The sequence below is a fragment of the Stenella coeruleoalba genome, assembly GCF_951394435.1.
Source record: "Stenella coeruleoalba genome assembly, chromosome: 17".
Taxonomy (NCBI): domain Eukaryota; kingdom Metazoa; phylum Chordata; class Mammalia; order Artiodactyla; family Delphinidae; genus Stenella; species Stenella coeruleoalba.
The window spans coordinates 41129613-41145251 of NC_137163.1; the positions used below are offsets into that span (position 1 = coordinate 41129613).

At 39.9% G+C, this 15639-nt stretch overlaps 1 protein-coding gene across 6 annotated transcripts in view; it reads left to right on the plus strand.

Moving 5' to 3' along the window:
* The window catches only part of CDH17 (cadherin 17), a 74866-nt gene extending 60063 nt beyond the window's left edge, over positions 1 to 14803 (plus strand). For 3 of the 6 annotated variants that reach the window (XM_079901771.1, XM_079901773.1, XM_079901774.1), the window contains 5 exons: positions 2340 to 2470; positions 4630 to 4869; positions 11055 to 11171; positions 11306 to 11419; positions 14429 to 14803. In XM_079901771.1, the coding sequence (XP_079757897.1) occupies positions 2340 to 2470; positions 4630 to 4869; positions 11055 to 11171; positions 11306 to 11419; positions 14429 to 14529 (703 nt within the window). In that variant the 3' untranslated portion in view covers positions 14530 to 14803. The remainder of the gene's footprint in view (positions 1 to 2339; positions 2471 to 4629; positions 4870 to 11054; positions 11172 to 11305; positions 11420 to 14428) is intronic. The other 3 variants (XM_079901772.1, XM_079901776.1, XM_079901775.1) reach the window with 3 other exon arrangements.
* Positions 14804 to 15639: the final 836 nt, after the last annotated feature.

A 15639-nucleotide genomic window follows, 5' to 3' on the forward strand; every position in this document is an offset into this window, starting at 1 on the left:
CATTTAGGCAATTGGAATCAGTTCCAAGACCTTTTTCTTATTGTCTGTCTAAGATCCCACCTACTGTTTTGCTCTGCAAGCACTTGTCAACTTTCATAAAGACAAATATGAGGGCTTCCCTGGTGGCGCAGTGGTTGAGAGCCCGCCTGCCGATGCAGGGCACACGGGTTCGTGCCCCGGTCCGGGAAGATCCCACATGCCGCAGAGCGGCTGGGCCTGTGAGCCATGGCCGCTGAGCCTGCGCGTCCGGAGCCTGTGCCCCGCAGTGGGAGAGGCCACAACACTGAGAGGCCCGCGTACCGCAAAAAAAAAAAAAAAAAAAAGAAAGACAAATATGAGAAAGGAAAGAAGACTTGGGTTGTACTGTATGGATAGTGTAGATACTGCTCTGTACATCAGTCACTAATTATGATGGGGCACAAAATGTTCCTAATTTAACAACCATTTATTGTTTAACAAATGCTTCTATCTCCCTTATGAGAATGCTATGAAAGTTATTAGTCAGAGACAAGTGAGTAAAAATTTGAGTTTATGAGTGGAGAAAACAAAGGCATTTATGATCATTCCTCAGATGGGTCCAGGAAAAGATATAACGTATGTACTATTAAGTTATAATCAGGAAGATGAGAAAGAAGACTGAGAAAGGGAGTGTCCTGTAAGAGACACATGAAAAAAGTACTTCATGAATGAGGAATAATCAATAGATCGAATGCTAGTAATGAGTCAGTTAAGAATTAAGGATGACTCAAAAGCTGCCAAAGCCTGAGCAATTTAATTCTTTTCTTTCTTTCAGGTCCACACACTTAGAATCCATTAGCACCCAGTGGCTCCTAATCCAATGTATCAGTAAATATTAGAGATTCTTTCATTGAAATATATCCAGAATCCACCTGCTTCTCACCACTTCTGCAATGGTCCAGGTCACCATAATCATCTCCTCCACCCCTCCCTGAGTCCATTCACTGCAATCAGAGTGTGGGTCTTTAACAAAGTAAATCAGATCATGTGACTCCTCTGAAAACCTTCCAACGGGTGTCTTTCTCACTCAGAAATCCCGACTACATAGGAATTTTTAATTCACTGACCATACACATAACCTAACACAGTGCTTGGCATATAGAATATTCTAACACTGGGGAAAAATTAATTTGAACTAATGCATTATAACTTCTTAATCATTCTCCTACTACTGGACATGTAGGTTGCTTCCAGTATTTTTTTTTAAATTCTAGAAAAGTTTTGAATGTGTGTATATAATTCTTTTTCTTAACTTCGATTCAATTGTTTTTTTATTTGGAGAACATTTCCAGAGGTGGGATTCTTTGACCTAAAGATATAGACATCCTTATGGCTCTGAAGTGTTGTTCCCAAAAGGCTATAGAAATTGGTTTTCCTGTGGTTCTAGGCTTGTCTCTCTCAAATTCACCTTTCATACACCTACCAATGAGTTCCATTGAAGACACAAACATGACTAGGTCACCATCCTGCTTACCACCATTCCCTGGCTGCCCACTGCTTCTCATGTTTCAGCTCTTTCCAATCCCTCTGGCTTCATCTTTTGCCATCCACTGCGTCCTGTTGATATGTTATCCCACCACTGCTGGAACGTCTGATGCCTCCACACCCTAAGCTACTCCTTGGCCTCTCAGCCTTAGTTCATACAATTCCTTCTGCTTAAAGCATCCTTCTTTGTCTTGCTTTAGTTAACATCTACTCTTTCAGAAAGACTTCTCTGATTCCCTTTCATTTATTTGGGATTCCACATGGCCTCTTTGTATTCACCACATTTTGCTGGAATTATCTGTCTCTGTGTCTGTCTCCTCCACCGGCCTAGAACCCCTTTGTGTAATCTCCTCTCTTGGTCCACAGCATGATGTTTGCTAAGCCCTCAATAGATGTCTGCTGAATGAGGAATTCACTGCGCCACCCACCAGTAGCCTCTGAGTATCCACCCATTCACACATTTCCACCAATGAGTGTTCAAGTTTTCTGAGAGGGGGCGGTTTGCTAATCAATTTTAGAAGATAATTCCAGGTTGTTTTAATTGAAATTCTTTGATTGCCAGAAAAGTTTAACTTTTTTTCTGCTAGAGTTTGTGATGATACCTTTTCTTTTAAAACAAGTACAAAAACCACTTTGTAAGGATGAACAAATCCTCCCTTTGAAGGCCGATGGTTTGCAAATAAAGCAGTAATAATATTAGATCACGTTTCTTTAAATATGTTGTCAGTAATATGCAAGGGATAGTGCGGATATAATAGCATAGTGATGCATAAACTATCTTTACATTTTCCTGCAGAGTAATGTGGGCTTCCTTTTGCTCTTTTCTCTTACTAAAGTTATTCACTAAGAGGTGACAAGAGAGGTTGGCTAAAAATTGACCCCGTCACCGGCGAGATCTTTAGTGTGGCTCCGCTGGACAGGGAAGCTGAAAGTCTGTATCGGGTACAAGTGGTGGCAACAGAAGTAGGTGAGCCGAAATAGATACATAAATTAAAAATAATAATAAATAAAAGGTAACACAAATGATTAGGGGCTACATCAGTAGAAATGGGAAGGAGGGTGAGGTGGGTGGGAAACTGGGTCAAATTGTCAGAATATCTTACTTACAGTGGAAAAATGAGAAGGGTACAAAAGTGGAGAGGAGTGCTCACACCTTCTCGGTTTTGTTCAAGATGAGAACCCCCGTGCCCGGTAGCAGGGCTCTTTCAGGCAGGGATGCACCCGGAGGCTGGCTAGGCTTCAGGGCTGCTGCTCACTCTGTGGTGTCCTGAAGGGACCACAGCTTCTAGGAAGGTTCCTGTGTCCCCACTGAGCTACCTCCCTTCCTCCAAAGTGGCTGTGGGTTTCTCCAGGGAGCAGGGTCAAACCACTGACCTGCCTACCTAGACTATTACTTGCTCCTTCAGGCTTAAGTTGCAGTGACCGAGGTCTCATCCTTTTGAAGCATAAAATGTTTTGTTCAATGTTCTCAACTTTATATATGCCAGAATCACCCGGGAGCTTGTTCAATACAGATAGGAATTCACCTTGCAGATTCTGATTTGATAGATTTGGGTGACCCTGGATATCTGTTTTGATGAAACCAGGTGAACTTTTGAAAGGAAAAATTTATTATGAAGATAAGCTAAGGATGTTTGAATCTTAGATAGCTATAAAAATAAACTCACAGGAATATTATGCTTACCAGTGATAAGGCTCGTGATTAAAACACTGAGTTTCTTTACGTTTAAATGGAATTTTCCAACTTGGAGTCGGGATTCTGTTGATCTTATGCTGGTCAGAGCCTCGAATTAGACAATAAATATATCTGCCTGGCTTACCAAAAAATTAGAATTGAACAGATTATGACTAAATAAATACAGTTTTATACCAAAGAAGGAAACTTTCAAAACGTGAAGCCCAGGGTTGGGAGCTGGAATGCGGAACATTCCAATAGGTGGGAACCATGAAAATGGTCCCTGTGTGTGAAAAGATGAAGAAAAACAAAAGTACTGCAGGCACGTTAAACCAGTGAGGGTAGACATGCAGAAGCGTGTTGTCGAACTTGGAATGGTGGTGTGTGAGTGGACGGGCCTCGCTGAGGCAGGTCGGGGACTGGCTCTCTCTCTTACTTCTAGTTGATGTGCTTCTTTCTAGCACATACCACTATCACACTCCATAAATTTAACTCTCAATTTAAAAGTTCCTGATTTAATCAGCAGGAAGTTTCTGGCTAAGCCTTTGTGCTGTGCCTTCCGCTAAAATGTACTGTGGGGTCAGCACTTCGCTTTGGATGTGTCCTAAAGGCCTCTCACATTTTAGAAGTTTCATGAATCGAAACCAGGGTTCAAAACCCTGCTCTGTTTGCCGTTGTTGGCCCTGAAATGACACACATTGATGAAATGACGTCCTCCTTTGGTTAGGGAGACAGCCGACAAGAAAAGCAGGCAAGTAGTGTTTACTGGAATTGAAGCAGGTCTGAGTCAGAAATTGTAGAAACATCAGGGAGAATGAGAACAGTAAGTGTTTACGTTGTACTGACCGTCCTGTTCTAAGCACTTACCCCTCATACAACACTATGGGGTAGGTACTATTATTGACCGTATTTGATGTATGAAGAAACCAAGGTACTGAGAAGTAACTTGCCCATGATCACACAGTTACCAATTGTTCAGGCTACAGAGGTCAAAATTTTCTCCAGGACACCACAGCAAATAACATTTGTACAGCTCTGTACAATTTTCTAAGAATACATGTCAGATCCTCATAAAGTCACGTTTTACAGCTGAAGAAATGAGCCTTAGAAAACTTAACGAACATGCCTAAGTCAGTGTTGAGCGATTAAAGGTGTGGGCTCTAGAGTCAGATCCCCTGGGTTGGAAGCCTCTCTACCGCTATGTGACCTTGGGCAAGTCACACAACTTCTCTGAACCTCAGTCTTCTCATCTGTAAATGTACACCAGTGTTGTTTTGAAGTAATGTATATAAAATGTTAGCACATAATCCTTATTATTATCAAGACTTTCTAAGCAGAAAATGAAACTAGGTCTGAATTGTAAACTTTTTTTTAAAGAAAAGGAAATATCCTTTCTTATTGAGAGGAGAATGAGAAAGCAGATACCATATTTCAATGATTCAATTCCTTAGGTGGATCCTCCTTGAGCTCCGTGGCGCAATTCCACCTGACCCTCATGGACGTGAACGACAACCCCCCGCGGCTGGTCAAGGAGTACACAGGCTTGTTCTTCTGCTATCCCCTGAAAGCACCCGGAAGTCTCATTTTCGAGGCCACCGATGATGATCAGCAGTTATTTCGGGGTCGACACTTTACATTTTCTCTTGGCAGTGAAAGCTTACAAAAAGACTGGGAAGTTTCCAAAATCAATGGTGAGTTGTCAAAAGAACATCGAGAAAAACACTGATGGGCGATGGAATGAGTTTTTATTTGCCTTGGTAGGCATGCAGCACTCAACACAGAGCTTTCTTCCACGCTCCAGGAAGGAAGTTCATGCTGTGGAAACTTGCACAGGCAAGCTCTCCAGAGGGTTGAAAGCCCCCGGGGTTTGGAGGAAAGAAAGATTGTTAATACACAACATCTCTCTTAGTGTACATGAATAGTTGGACAATCAGAGCAACATTGCAAAATTTCCAATGGCAGCTGAGAAACAGGTTTCATCATGATTATTTTTAAAATAAATTTATTTATTTTATTTATTTTAATTTTTGGCTGTGTTGGGTCTTCCTTGCTGCGCGGGCTTTCTCTAGTTGCGGCGAGGGGGGGCTACTCTTGGGTACGGTGCGTTGACTTCTCATTGCGGTGGCTTCTCTTGTTGCTGAGCATGGGCTCTAGGCACGAGGGCTTCCGTAGTTGTGGCGCACGGGCTCAGTAGTTGTGGCACGCGGGCTCTAGAGTGCAGGCTTAGTAGTGTGGCACATGGGCTTAGTTGCTCCACGGCATGTGGGATATTCCCGGACCAGGGCTTGAACCCGTGTCCCCTGCATTGGCAGGTGGATTCTTAACCACTGCGCGCTAGGGAAACCCGCTCATCATGATTTTTAAAAAGAGCTTTATTGAAATATAATTGACTTACAATTAACAGCACATATTTAAAGCATACAATTTTATAAAAATCAATATATGTATATACCATTGAAGCCATCAGCACAATCAGATAAGAAGAGTTCCACCCCCCCCCAAAGTTTTATTCATGCTCTGTTGCAATCCCTATTTTCCACCCCACACTGTCCATCCCTCACCCCAGGTAATCACTGATCTGCTTCCCGTCACTATAGATTCGTTTGCATTTTCAAGAATTTTATCTAAATTAAATAAGAGCATGTACTCTTTTTTTGTTTGGTGAATATCACTTAGTATACATATTTGGGGATTTCACCATGTTGTTACATATATCAACACTTCACTCCTTTATACTGTAGAATAGTATTCCATTGTATGACTATATCATGATTTATTATTCATTAACATATTGATTATTACTTAAATTGCTTCCAATTTTTGCTATTTCAAATAAAATTGCTGTGAACATTTGTGAACAAGTGCTTTGTAGGAGCTATGCTTTCATTTTTCTTGGTTAAATACCTACAAGTCATCATATGGTAGCTATACAGTCAAATTTTTAAGACAATATCAAATTGCTTCCCGAATAGTCTGTAACATTTTACATTCCCACCAGTGAATGAGAATTCTAGTTGCTTAATATTCTTCCCAATGCTTGCTATGCTCAGTCTTTTTAATTTTAGCCACTGTAGTGGGAGTGTAGTATTTCATTGTTTTTTTTAATATGGTTATATGAGTTGTTAACATATTTATTAACTTGTTTTTTTTTAACGTCTTTATTGGAGTATAATTGCTTTACAATGGTGTGTTAGGTTCTGCTTTATAACAAAGTGAATCAACTATACATATACATATGTCCCCATATCTCTTCCCTCTTGGGTCTCCCTCCCTCCCACCCTCCCTATCTCACCCCTCCAGGCGGTCACAAAGCACCGAGCTGATCTCCCTGTGCTATGTGGCTGCTTCCCACTAGCTATCTATTTTACGTTTGGTAGTGTATATATGTCCATGCCACTCTCTCACTTTGTCCCAGCTTCCCCTTCCCCTTCCCCGTATCCTCAAGTCCATTCTCTAGTAGGTCTGTGTCTTTATTCCTGTCTTACCCCTAGGTTCTTCATGACCTTTTTTTTTTCTTAGATTCCATATATATGTGTTAGCATACGGTATTTGTTTTTCTCTTTCTGACTTACTTCACTCTGTATGACAGACTCTAGGTCCATCCACCTCACTACAAATAACTCAATTTCGTTTCTTTTAATGGCTGAGTAGTATTCCATTGTATATATGTGCCACATCTTCTTTACCCATTCATCTATCGATGGACACTTAGGTTGATTCCATGTCCTGGCTATTGTAAATAGTGCTGCAAGGAACATTGTGGTACATGACTCTTTTTGAATTATGGTTTTCTCAGGGTATATATGCCCAGGAGTGGGATTGCTGGGTCGTTATGGTTTTAATTTATATTTTCTTAATGACTAATGGTGTTGAACATCTTTTCATATGCTTATGTGCCATCCGTATATCTTCACTGGTGTAGTGTCTGGTCAAATATTGTGCCTGCTTAAAATTTTTAGCAGTTTGGCTTCTGTTGTTGAGTCATAAACATTCTTTATATAGTCTAGATTCAAGTTCTTTGTCAGATATATGTTTATAAATATTTTTTCCCAGGCCATGGCTTACATTTTTATTTTGTAACAGTGCCTTTTGAAGAGCAAATTAAATTTCTTTTTTTTTTTTTTGCGGTACGCAGGCTTCTCACTGTTGTGGCCTCTCCTGTTGCGGAGCACAGGCTCCGGACGCGCAGGCTCAGCCGCCATGGCTCACGGGCCCAGCCGCTCTGCGGCATGTGGGATCTTCCCGGCCCGGGGCACGAACCCGTGTCCCCTGCATCGGCAGGCGGACTCTCAACCACTGCGCCACCAGGGAAGCCCGCCCCTAAATTTTTTTGATGACATCTGATTTACTGACTTTTTTCTTCTATAATTTGTGACTATTTTGTGTATTGTTTAAGAAAGTTTTGCCAAGGTCACTAAATTTTTCTATTTTTTTTTCTCCCAGAGGTCTTATAATTTTAGCTTTTACAGTTACGGCTATCTAATTGTTTAAACACTATTTATTGAAAATATCATTTTCACATTGAATTGTCTTGGCATCTTTGTCAAAAATCAAGTGACCACATATATATGAGTCTATTTCTGGACTTTCTTTTCTGTTTCATTGATCTCTTTGTCTTTATAGCAATACTCTAATGTTTTGATTACCACAGCTCAATAATAAGACTTGAAATCAGGTAGTGTAAATGTCCTTGCTTTGTTCTTTTTCAAAACATTTATTTTGCATTTCTACATAAATTTTAGAATTGAACTTGTCTATTTCTACCCAAAAAACCTATGCAGATTGTGATTGAGATTGTGTGAATCTATAGCTGAATTTGGGGGAGAATTTACATCTTAACAAAGTTGAATTTTCCAATCCATGAATATGATTATGTCTCCACTTATTTAGGTCTTCTTTACTTTCTCTGAGCAATGTGTTCTAATTTTCAATGTATAGTTCTTATAGAATTTCCCCTAAGCATTTCATACGTTTGTGCTATTTTAGATGTTTAAAAATTTAAAATTTTTAAGTAATTCCAGGATATGGAGATATAATTGATGATTTTTGTATATTGATCTTGTAGCCTTGTAACATTGCTGACCTCACTTGTAAGTTCTCTCTCCCTCTTTTTCTTACGTTTTCATAGATTTTCTACATAGACAGTCATGTTGTCTGTGAATTATAGGTTTTATTTCCTTTCCAGTCTGGATGGCTTTTATATATTTAGCTTGCTTTCTTAGAGGCTAAAATCTTCAGGACAATGTTGAATGAAGGTAGTGAGAGCAGAAACAACTTGGCTTGTTCCTAATCTTAGGGAGATGGCATTCATAGTCTTTCACCATTAAGTATAAAGTTAGCTATAGGTTTTTTGTAGATACCCTTTATCAGACTAAGGACTCTATCTTCTATTCTTAACTTGCTGAGAGGTGTTTTTGGGTTTTTTTAAATTAGGAATGGGTGCTAAAAATTTCAGGTGTATTTTTCTGCATCTATTGAGATGATTGTATGGTTGATTTGGGGTTATGGTTGTTGTTGTTGTTGTCGTTGTTTTGGGGGTGTACGTGGGCCTCTCACTGTTGTGGCCTCTCCCGTTGCGGAGCACAGGCTCCGGACGCACAGGCTCAGCGGCCATGGCTCATGGGCCCAGCCGCTCTGCGGCATGTGGGATCTTCCCGGCCCGGGGCACAAACCCATGTCCCCTGCATTGGCAGGCGGACTCTCAACCACTGCGCCACGAGGGAAGCCCTGGTTGTTGTTGTTTTTGTCTGTTAATTGGAGAAGTATATCAATCAACTTTTGGATGTTAATTCAGTCTTCTCTTCCTGGGATAAAGCTTATTTGGTGGTGAAATATTAGCATTTTTATATGTGGTTGGATTTGATCTGCTAAAATTTTAAGGTTATTTCTATCTATATTCCTAAGGGATATTAGTCTGTATTTTTCTCTTCTTGTAGTGTCTTCGTCTGATTTTGGTATCAGAGTAATGCTGGCTTCATAGAATGAGTTAGGAAGGGTTCTACCTCTTCAATTACCTGGAAGTTTGTGTAAAATTGTTTTTTATTTCTTCCTTAATGTTTGATAGAATTCACCAGTGAAGGCTTCTGGCCCAAAGTTTTCTACAGTAGGACTCAGTGCCTACTGTAGTCCTTACCCTCTTTCAACTGGTGTCCTTACCATGAGTTAACTACAAATTCAATTTCTTTAATAGATATAGGGCTATTCAAGTTATAGATTTATTTTTGGTTGAGCTTGTTAGTTTGTATCTTTCAAATAATTTCTCTATTTCATTTGATTTGTCTAATTTATTGGCACAAAGTTATTCATAACATTATTTTATTATTCTTTTAATATCTGCAGAATATGTAGTGATATCACCTCATTCTGATATTGGAAAAATTTGCCTCTATTTTGGTCCTGATCAAGCTGGCTAGAGGTTATTAATTTTGTTGATATATTCTCAATGAACCAGCTTTTGGTTTCATTGATTTTGCTCTATTTTTTTGTTTTGTATTTCATTGTTCAGATCTTTGTTATTTCCTTTATTCTTCTTATGCTGTATTTAGCTTGTTCTTCTTTTTCTATTTTTATTTAGATGGAAGCTGAGGCAATTGAGAACTTTTTCTTTGTTAACATAGGCATTTGGTGCTATAAATTTATCTCTTAGTGTCATGTTAGCTGTATTCTATAAAGTTTGATATGTTTTCATTTTCATTCAGTTCAAAATACTTTCTAATTTCCCTTTAGATTTCTCCTGTGACACATGGGTTATTTAGAAGTGAGCTATTTAGTTCTCATATATGTGGGGATTTCCCACATATTCCTGGTTACTGATTTCTAATTTAATTCTGGGGCTTCCCTGGTGGTGCAGTGGTTGAGAGTCCGCCTGCCGATGCAGGGGACACGGGTTCGTGCCCCAGTCTGGGAGGATCCCACATGCTGCGGAGCGGCTGGGCCCGTGAGCCATGGCCGCTGGGCCTGCATATCCGGAGACTGTGCTCCACAACGGGAGAGGCCACAACAGTGAGAGGCCCGCCTACCGTAAAAAATTTTAAAAATACTTTAATTCTGTAGTGACCAGAGAACATTTGACTGGAATACTTTTCACTGTTGTGGCCTCTCCCGTTGCGGAGCACAGGCTCCGGACGTGTAGGCTCAGTGGCCATGGCTCACGGGCCCAGCCACTCTGCAGCATGTGGGATCCTCCCGGACTGGGGCATGAACCCGTGTCCCCTGCATCAGCAGGCGGACTCTCAACCACTGCACCACCAGGAAAGCCCTGACTGGAATACTTTTAAACTTATTGAGACTTTTTTCTTTCAGTACTTTAAAGATATTTCTCCTTTGTGTTCTGGATTGTATTGTTTCTTCTTCGTTTCTTTGAATGTCATGTGTCTTTTTTCTCTGGATGTCTTTACGATTTTTTCTTTCACTAGTTTTAAGTAACCTGAGTATTATGTGCCTTGGTGTAATTTTGTTCGTTTTTCTTTTTCCTAAGATTTGTTTGTCTTCTTGGATCTGAGGATTTAGACTTTTCATCAAATTTGGAAAAAAGTTAGCAGTTATTTCTTCAAATATGTTTTCTCTTTCTAATTCAGTGTTTGCGGCCACTATATGGAAGATAACTACCACGAGTAATGACAACCTGCTATGTTTAGTATTCATTTCTAAAGAGAAGTCATGAATTGAGAACTTGAAGGATGTTTTAGCATCCTTTTTGACATTTTGGAGGGTACCTGTGGAGTGGTAATACTTTTGGTAGTTTAGCTCATACTTATATCTAACCATTTCCTAGTCAACTTTAGTATTATATGATACAGAGATGAACTTTATTCCTGCTCATCCAGGGGCCTGCAGTTGTGTTCTCACATCAGTCATTTTTTCCATATTCTGACAGGAACTCATGCCAGGCTCTCCACCAAGCACACGGGCTTTGAGGAGAGAGTTTACCACATCCCAGTCCGCATCAATGATGGCGGTCGGCCACCCTTGGAAGGAATTGTCTCTTTACCAGGTAGATATTTTGCTGCAGGCAACTTGGGATAATGTCTGTCAATATGGTAGTTTGTAGGAATTCTTGTCTTTGAGATGGGATTCTGCAATTGTTTGCTCAAAAATTTATCTACAAAATATGGTTCTGTTTTTCAGTTACTTTCTGCAAGTGTGTGGAAGATAGGTGTTTCCAGCCAGCAGATCACATGCCTGGGATACCTACTGTGGGCATGACAGTTGGTATACTCCTTACCACCTTTTTGGTCATCGGTGAGTATAATTTCTCAGATTCAAGGATTTCTGTTCTGGGCCTTGGAAACATAAGCTCACATCAGGATCTGACTTCATGGACTGGTGTGGGGCTGCTCAAATGGCAATCTAGGCAATAACCAAGAATATAGATCACCAGTAAACCATGTCCAACTTTCCTGATTGGGAGCTACTGCTTTAGTACCACCCTCTACCTATCACTGCCTTGCTGGTTAGGTTGGGAAATACAACATAAGAGGCTTTAAAGAATAAATTATTGTATTTTATGCTTAGTTACCAAGCTTTCATGATGAAGGAGAAAGAAATGCAGTAGCTGTGCCTCTGCTATGTGTCAGGCACAGTGCTTGGTGGGGAACACAGTGACAGATATACACAGATCCATCAGTCACAGAGCTTATGGTCTAGTCTGCCATTGTTGGAATAGGTAGAAGCTAGCCTTCCCGTGGAGATGCTGGCATACCTGAAATGTTGCAGAACTCCCCTTTTTATGTTTTGTGACTGTGGGCCTTGATTCTTTATTATTTCAGAATAATTCCACTGCATCACAGGGCTCACTCTGCCATGGCCCCTGGCCTGGCTAAATAGCAGAGTTCCCTGTCTTCTTTTTTGTAAACAGCTCAGTACCTACTGTAGTCCTTACCCTCTTTCAACTGGTGTCTTCACCACAAGTTAAGTATTAGAAGTAGATACTTCTGCCCATTTTTTAATTGAGTTGTTTGTTTTTTTGCTGTTGAGCTCCATAAGCTACTTGTATTTCACCAAAGAAGACATATAGGTGGCCAAGAGGCACATGAAAAGATGCTCAAATAAAATCACTAATTATTAGAGAAATGCAAATCAAAACTACAATGAGGTATCACCTCACATGGGTCAAAATGGCCATCATCAAAAAATCTAGAAACAATAAATGCTGGAGAGGGTGTGGAGAAAAGGGAACCCTCTTGCACTGTTGGTGGAAATGTAAATTGATACAACCACTATGGAGAACAGTATGGAGGTTCCTTAAAAAACTAAAAGTAGAACTACCATATGACCCAGCAATCCCACTACTGGGCATATACCCTGAAAAAATCATAATTCAAAAAGACACATGTACCACAATGTTCATTGCAGCACTATTTACAATAGCCAGGACATGGAAGCAACCTAAGTGTCCATCAACAGATGAATGGATAAAGAAGATGTGCCACATATATATAGTGGAATATTACTCAGCCATTAAAAGAAACGAAATTGAGTTATTTGTAGTGAGGTAGATGGACCTAGAGTCTGTTATACAGATTGAAGTAAGTCAGAAAGAGAAAAACAAATACTGTATGCTAACGTATATATATATGGAATCTAAAAAAAAAAAAAATGGTACCAATGAACCTAGTGGCAGGGCAGGAATAAAGACGTAGAAACAGAAGATGGACTTGAAGACACAGGGTGGGGAGGGGGAAGCTGGGGTGAAGTGAGGGTAGCATCGACATATGTACACTACCAAATGTAAAATAGATAGCTAGTGGGATGCAGCAGCATAGCACAGGGAGGTCAGCTCGGTGCTTTGCGATGACCTAGAGGGATGGGATAGGGAGGGTGGGAGGGAGGCTCAAGAGGGAGGGGATATGGGGATATATGTATGCATATGGCTGATTCATTTTGTTGTACAACAGAAACTAACACAGCATTGAGAAGCAATTATACTCCAAAAAAGATGTACTAAAAATAAAAAGTAGATACTTCATCAATTCACCTGTGTAAAGGGGTTTATACAGTTCCACATCCTTTCTCTTTTAAAGGAAGAGCTGGGATTATTCTAAGTCTTCTTAATTGCTCTCTTGGCATCTGGTCTTTTCTGCCACCATCCAGTCTACCATATTGGACTGTGATTCACAGCTCTAAAAGGGATCTCATTTCCTTATACCCTTCCATTCGAATTCCTCATTATTATGGCATAGAAGGGCCTTTGTGACATGACCATTACGCATCCTAATATTGCATGGTGACCATCATTTCTCTTTGAGAACCACAGTTTGGTGCACACGTTTTATACTAATTGAGCTGGCTTTTGAGGTTTACTCACTTATCAAACTCCCCTCTACTTCTATGCCTTTTCTTATTCTATTTGTCCTCTCATCTTGAAAGGATTTTTGAGTTTTTATGCCATGGTTTTCTAACATGACCATTTACTCTCATAATTTTACAACAAGTTAAAGATTGGATGAGTTTGGTGATCTAAAGATAGAAGTAATAGGATCTTGTAGTTTCATATCCTTACTTTTTTCAAAATAGGAGGGTTGGGATTATTGCAAGATTCTTAATGGGCTTCTGAGTATCCAGTCTTTTTTGCCATGATTCCTCTTGTAAACTTACTGCCAGGTTAATTTCTTAAAAACAACTTACTTTTCCAGATAAGTCTCTGATTTATAGTATACATAGTGCTAAAATGCACAATGTAATTTTGTAGTAGGTCAGAGATGGGGGAAACCAGAGAGGTTAGGTAGTCTACTCAAGCTGGAGCGACAAGGAAGACGGCAAAGAAAATGTAATACTTGATGTGGACATGGTGAAAGTAGGCTTTAGGTAGGTGAATTGGTCTAAGAACAGCTTTCTGGTTTTTCTCATTGGACTACTTCCTCTAGGGAAGAGGAAGAAGAACTGGAATCAACATTTATTGACTGTGTCTGAAGTTCAGGAATTCTGTCTAATGCTCACGCACTTAGTCTTCAGGGTAGTGTAGGCATTAAGTCCTATATTCCTTGATAGAGACCCAGCGATAGCCACCAGCTTCGATATGACTTGGGACTTGTTACATATTTACTGACAACAAGATAAGTGGTAAGCTTACTTATCCAAGAAAGCCCATGCCTAGAATCTCTTAATCACCAGGACAATGAAACTTTGTTGAACCACAAACAAAAATGAAATTACATGAGTCATTTTTTCCTATGCAGGTGCTACTTTATAAATGAATGTGACAGTACATTTTAAGACTCCATCTCTTTGACTCTGAATTTTCTCTTTTAGGTATAATTTTAGCTGTCGTGTTTTTCCAGATAAAGAAGAATAAAGGCCAACATAATGTTGAAAGTGCTCAGGCATCTGAAGTCAAGCCTCTGAGAAACTGAATGTGAAAAGGAATGTTTGAGTCTATGTACCAAGTGCTATTTCAGTAACACAACCATTTAATCCCATAATTTTGCTTTTCATCCAACATGTGCACTATAATTTTTTACGATATACCTTCTTGCCCTTTACTATTTTATTACTCTTAGATATTTCATGTGCTGTAGACATTAGAGATATTTTCCATTTTCTCATGACACTTTTCCACTCTGCAAAAGCCTTAGCTATTCATCCAAACACAAAAATGTATGTGCTTTTCCCTCTTAGGGAAAGAGGGGCTGATGAAATACTCTGTGCAGTTTTTCTTCATTAAGAGATCGATCAGTCATCCATCACAGCACATCCCGGATTCCATTTATGCTTTTGCTAATTCCATCCCGTGTCTCCTTCCTCCATATCTCCTTTGGTATTTCACTAATTTTAAAACATTTGTTGGAGGAAAGAACAAAGCTAAGTCTCAGGAAAAAAAATTAAAGCGCAGACCTGTCCCTTAGTTTGAACAGAAACTTTTTGTTGTTATTCGCCTCCTTTAGCCCCACGTGGCTTATGTTGCTTTTCGTTGGAGGATTTTGCACTTGGGAACAGCATGAGACCACTGCAGACCATGCAGAGTCCTGCTTCATAAACCCTGGTGCCAACGCCGGCCACTACCTACCACGCTCACATGCTGCGCATGTTTTCTTTATGTGTATATTAATAAAGTTCCGGTTATTATATATTTAACAGTAGAGGAAGATAAGGAAGCACAAAAGATGTAGTGACAAAAATCAAGAATAAACATTGGCTTTGGTTTTGTTTCTTGGATCTCTTTGTCTCTGCTTCCTGGTTCTCTGCATTTGTTGAGGGAAGGACTAGATAACAATGGTTATCTATCATTTATCAAAATTGCCTCCCATGTAGAATTAACCCATAAAGAGTGGGTCCACAATGAAATAAAAATTCCCTGTGCTCACGACTGTGGATTGGGGTGTTCGAGGCAGATACACTAGGAATTTTAAAATCTTAAATAAGAAAACCTTAGAGATTTGGAAGCATTTCGAGGCCCTGGAGCTGTTTTCTGGCTTCTGATTTGAGGCTTGAAAGCATTCAACATTACACAGCCTCTCAGAATT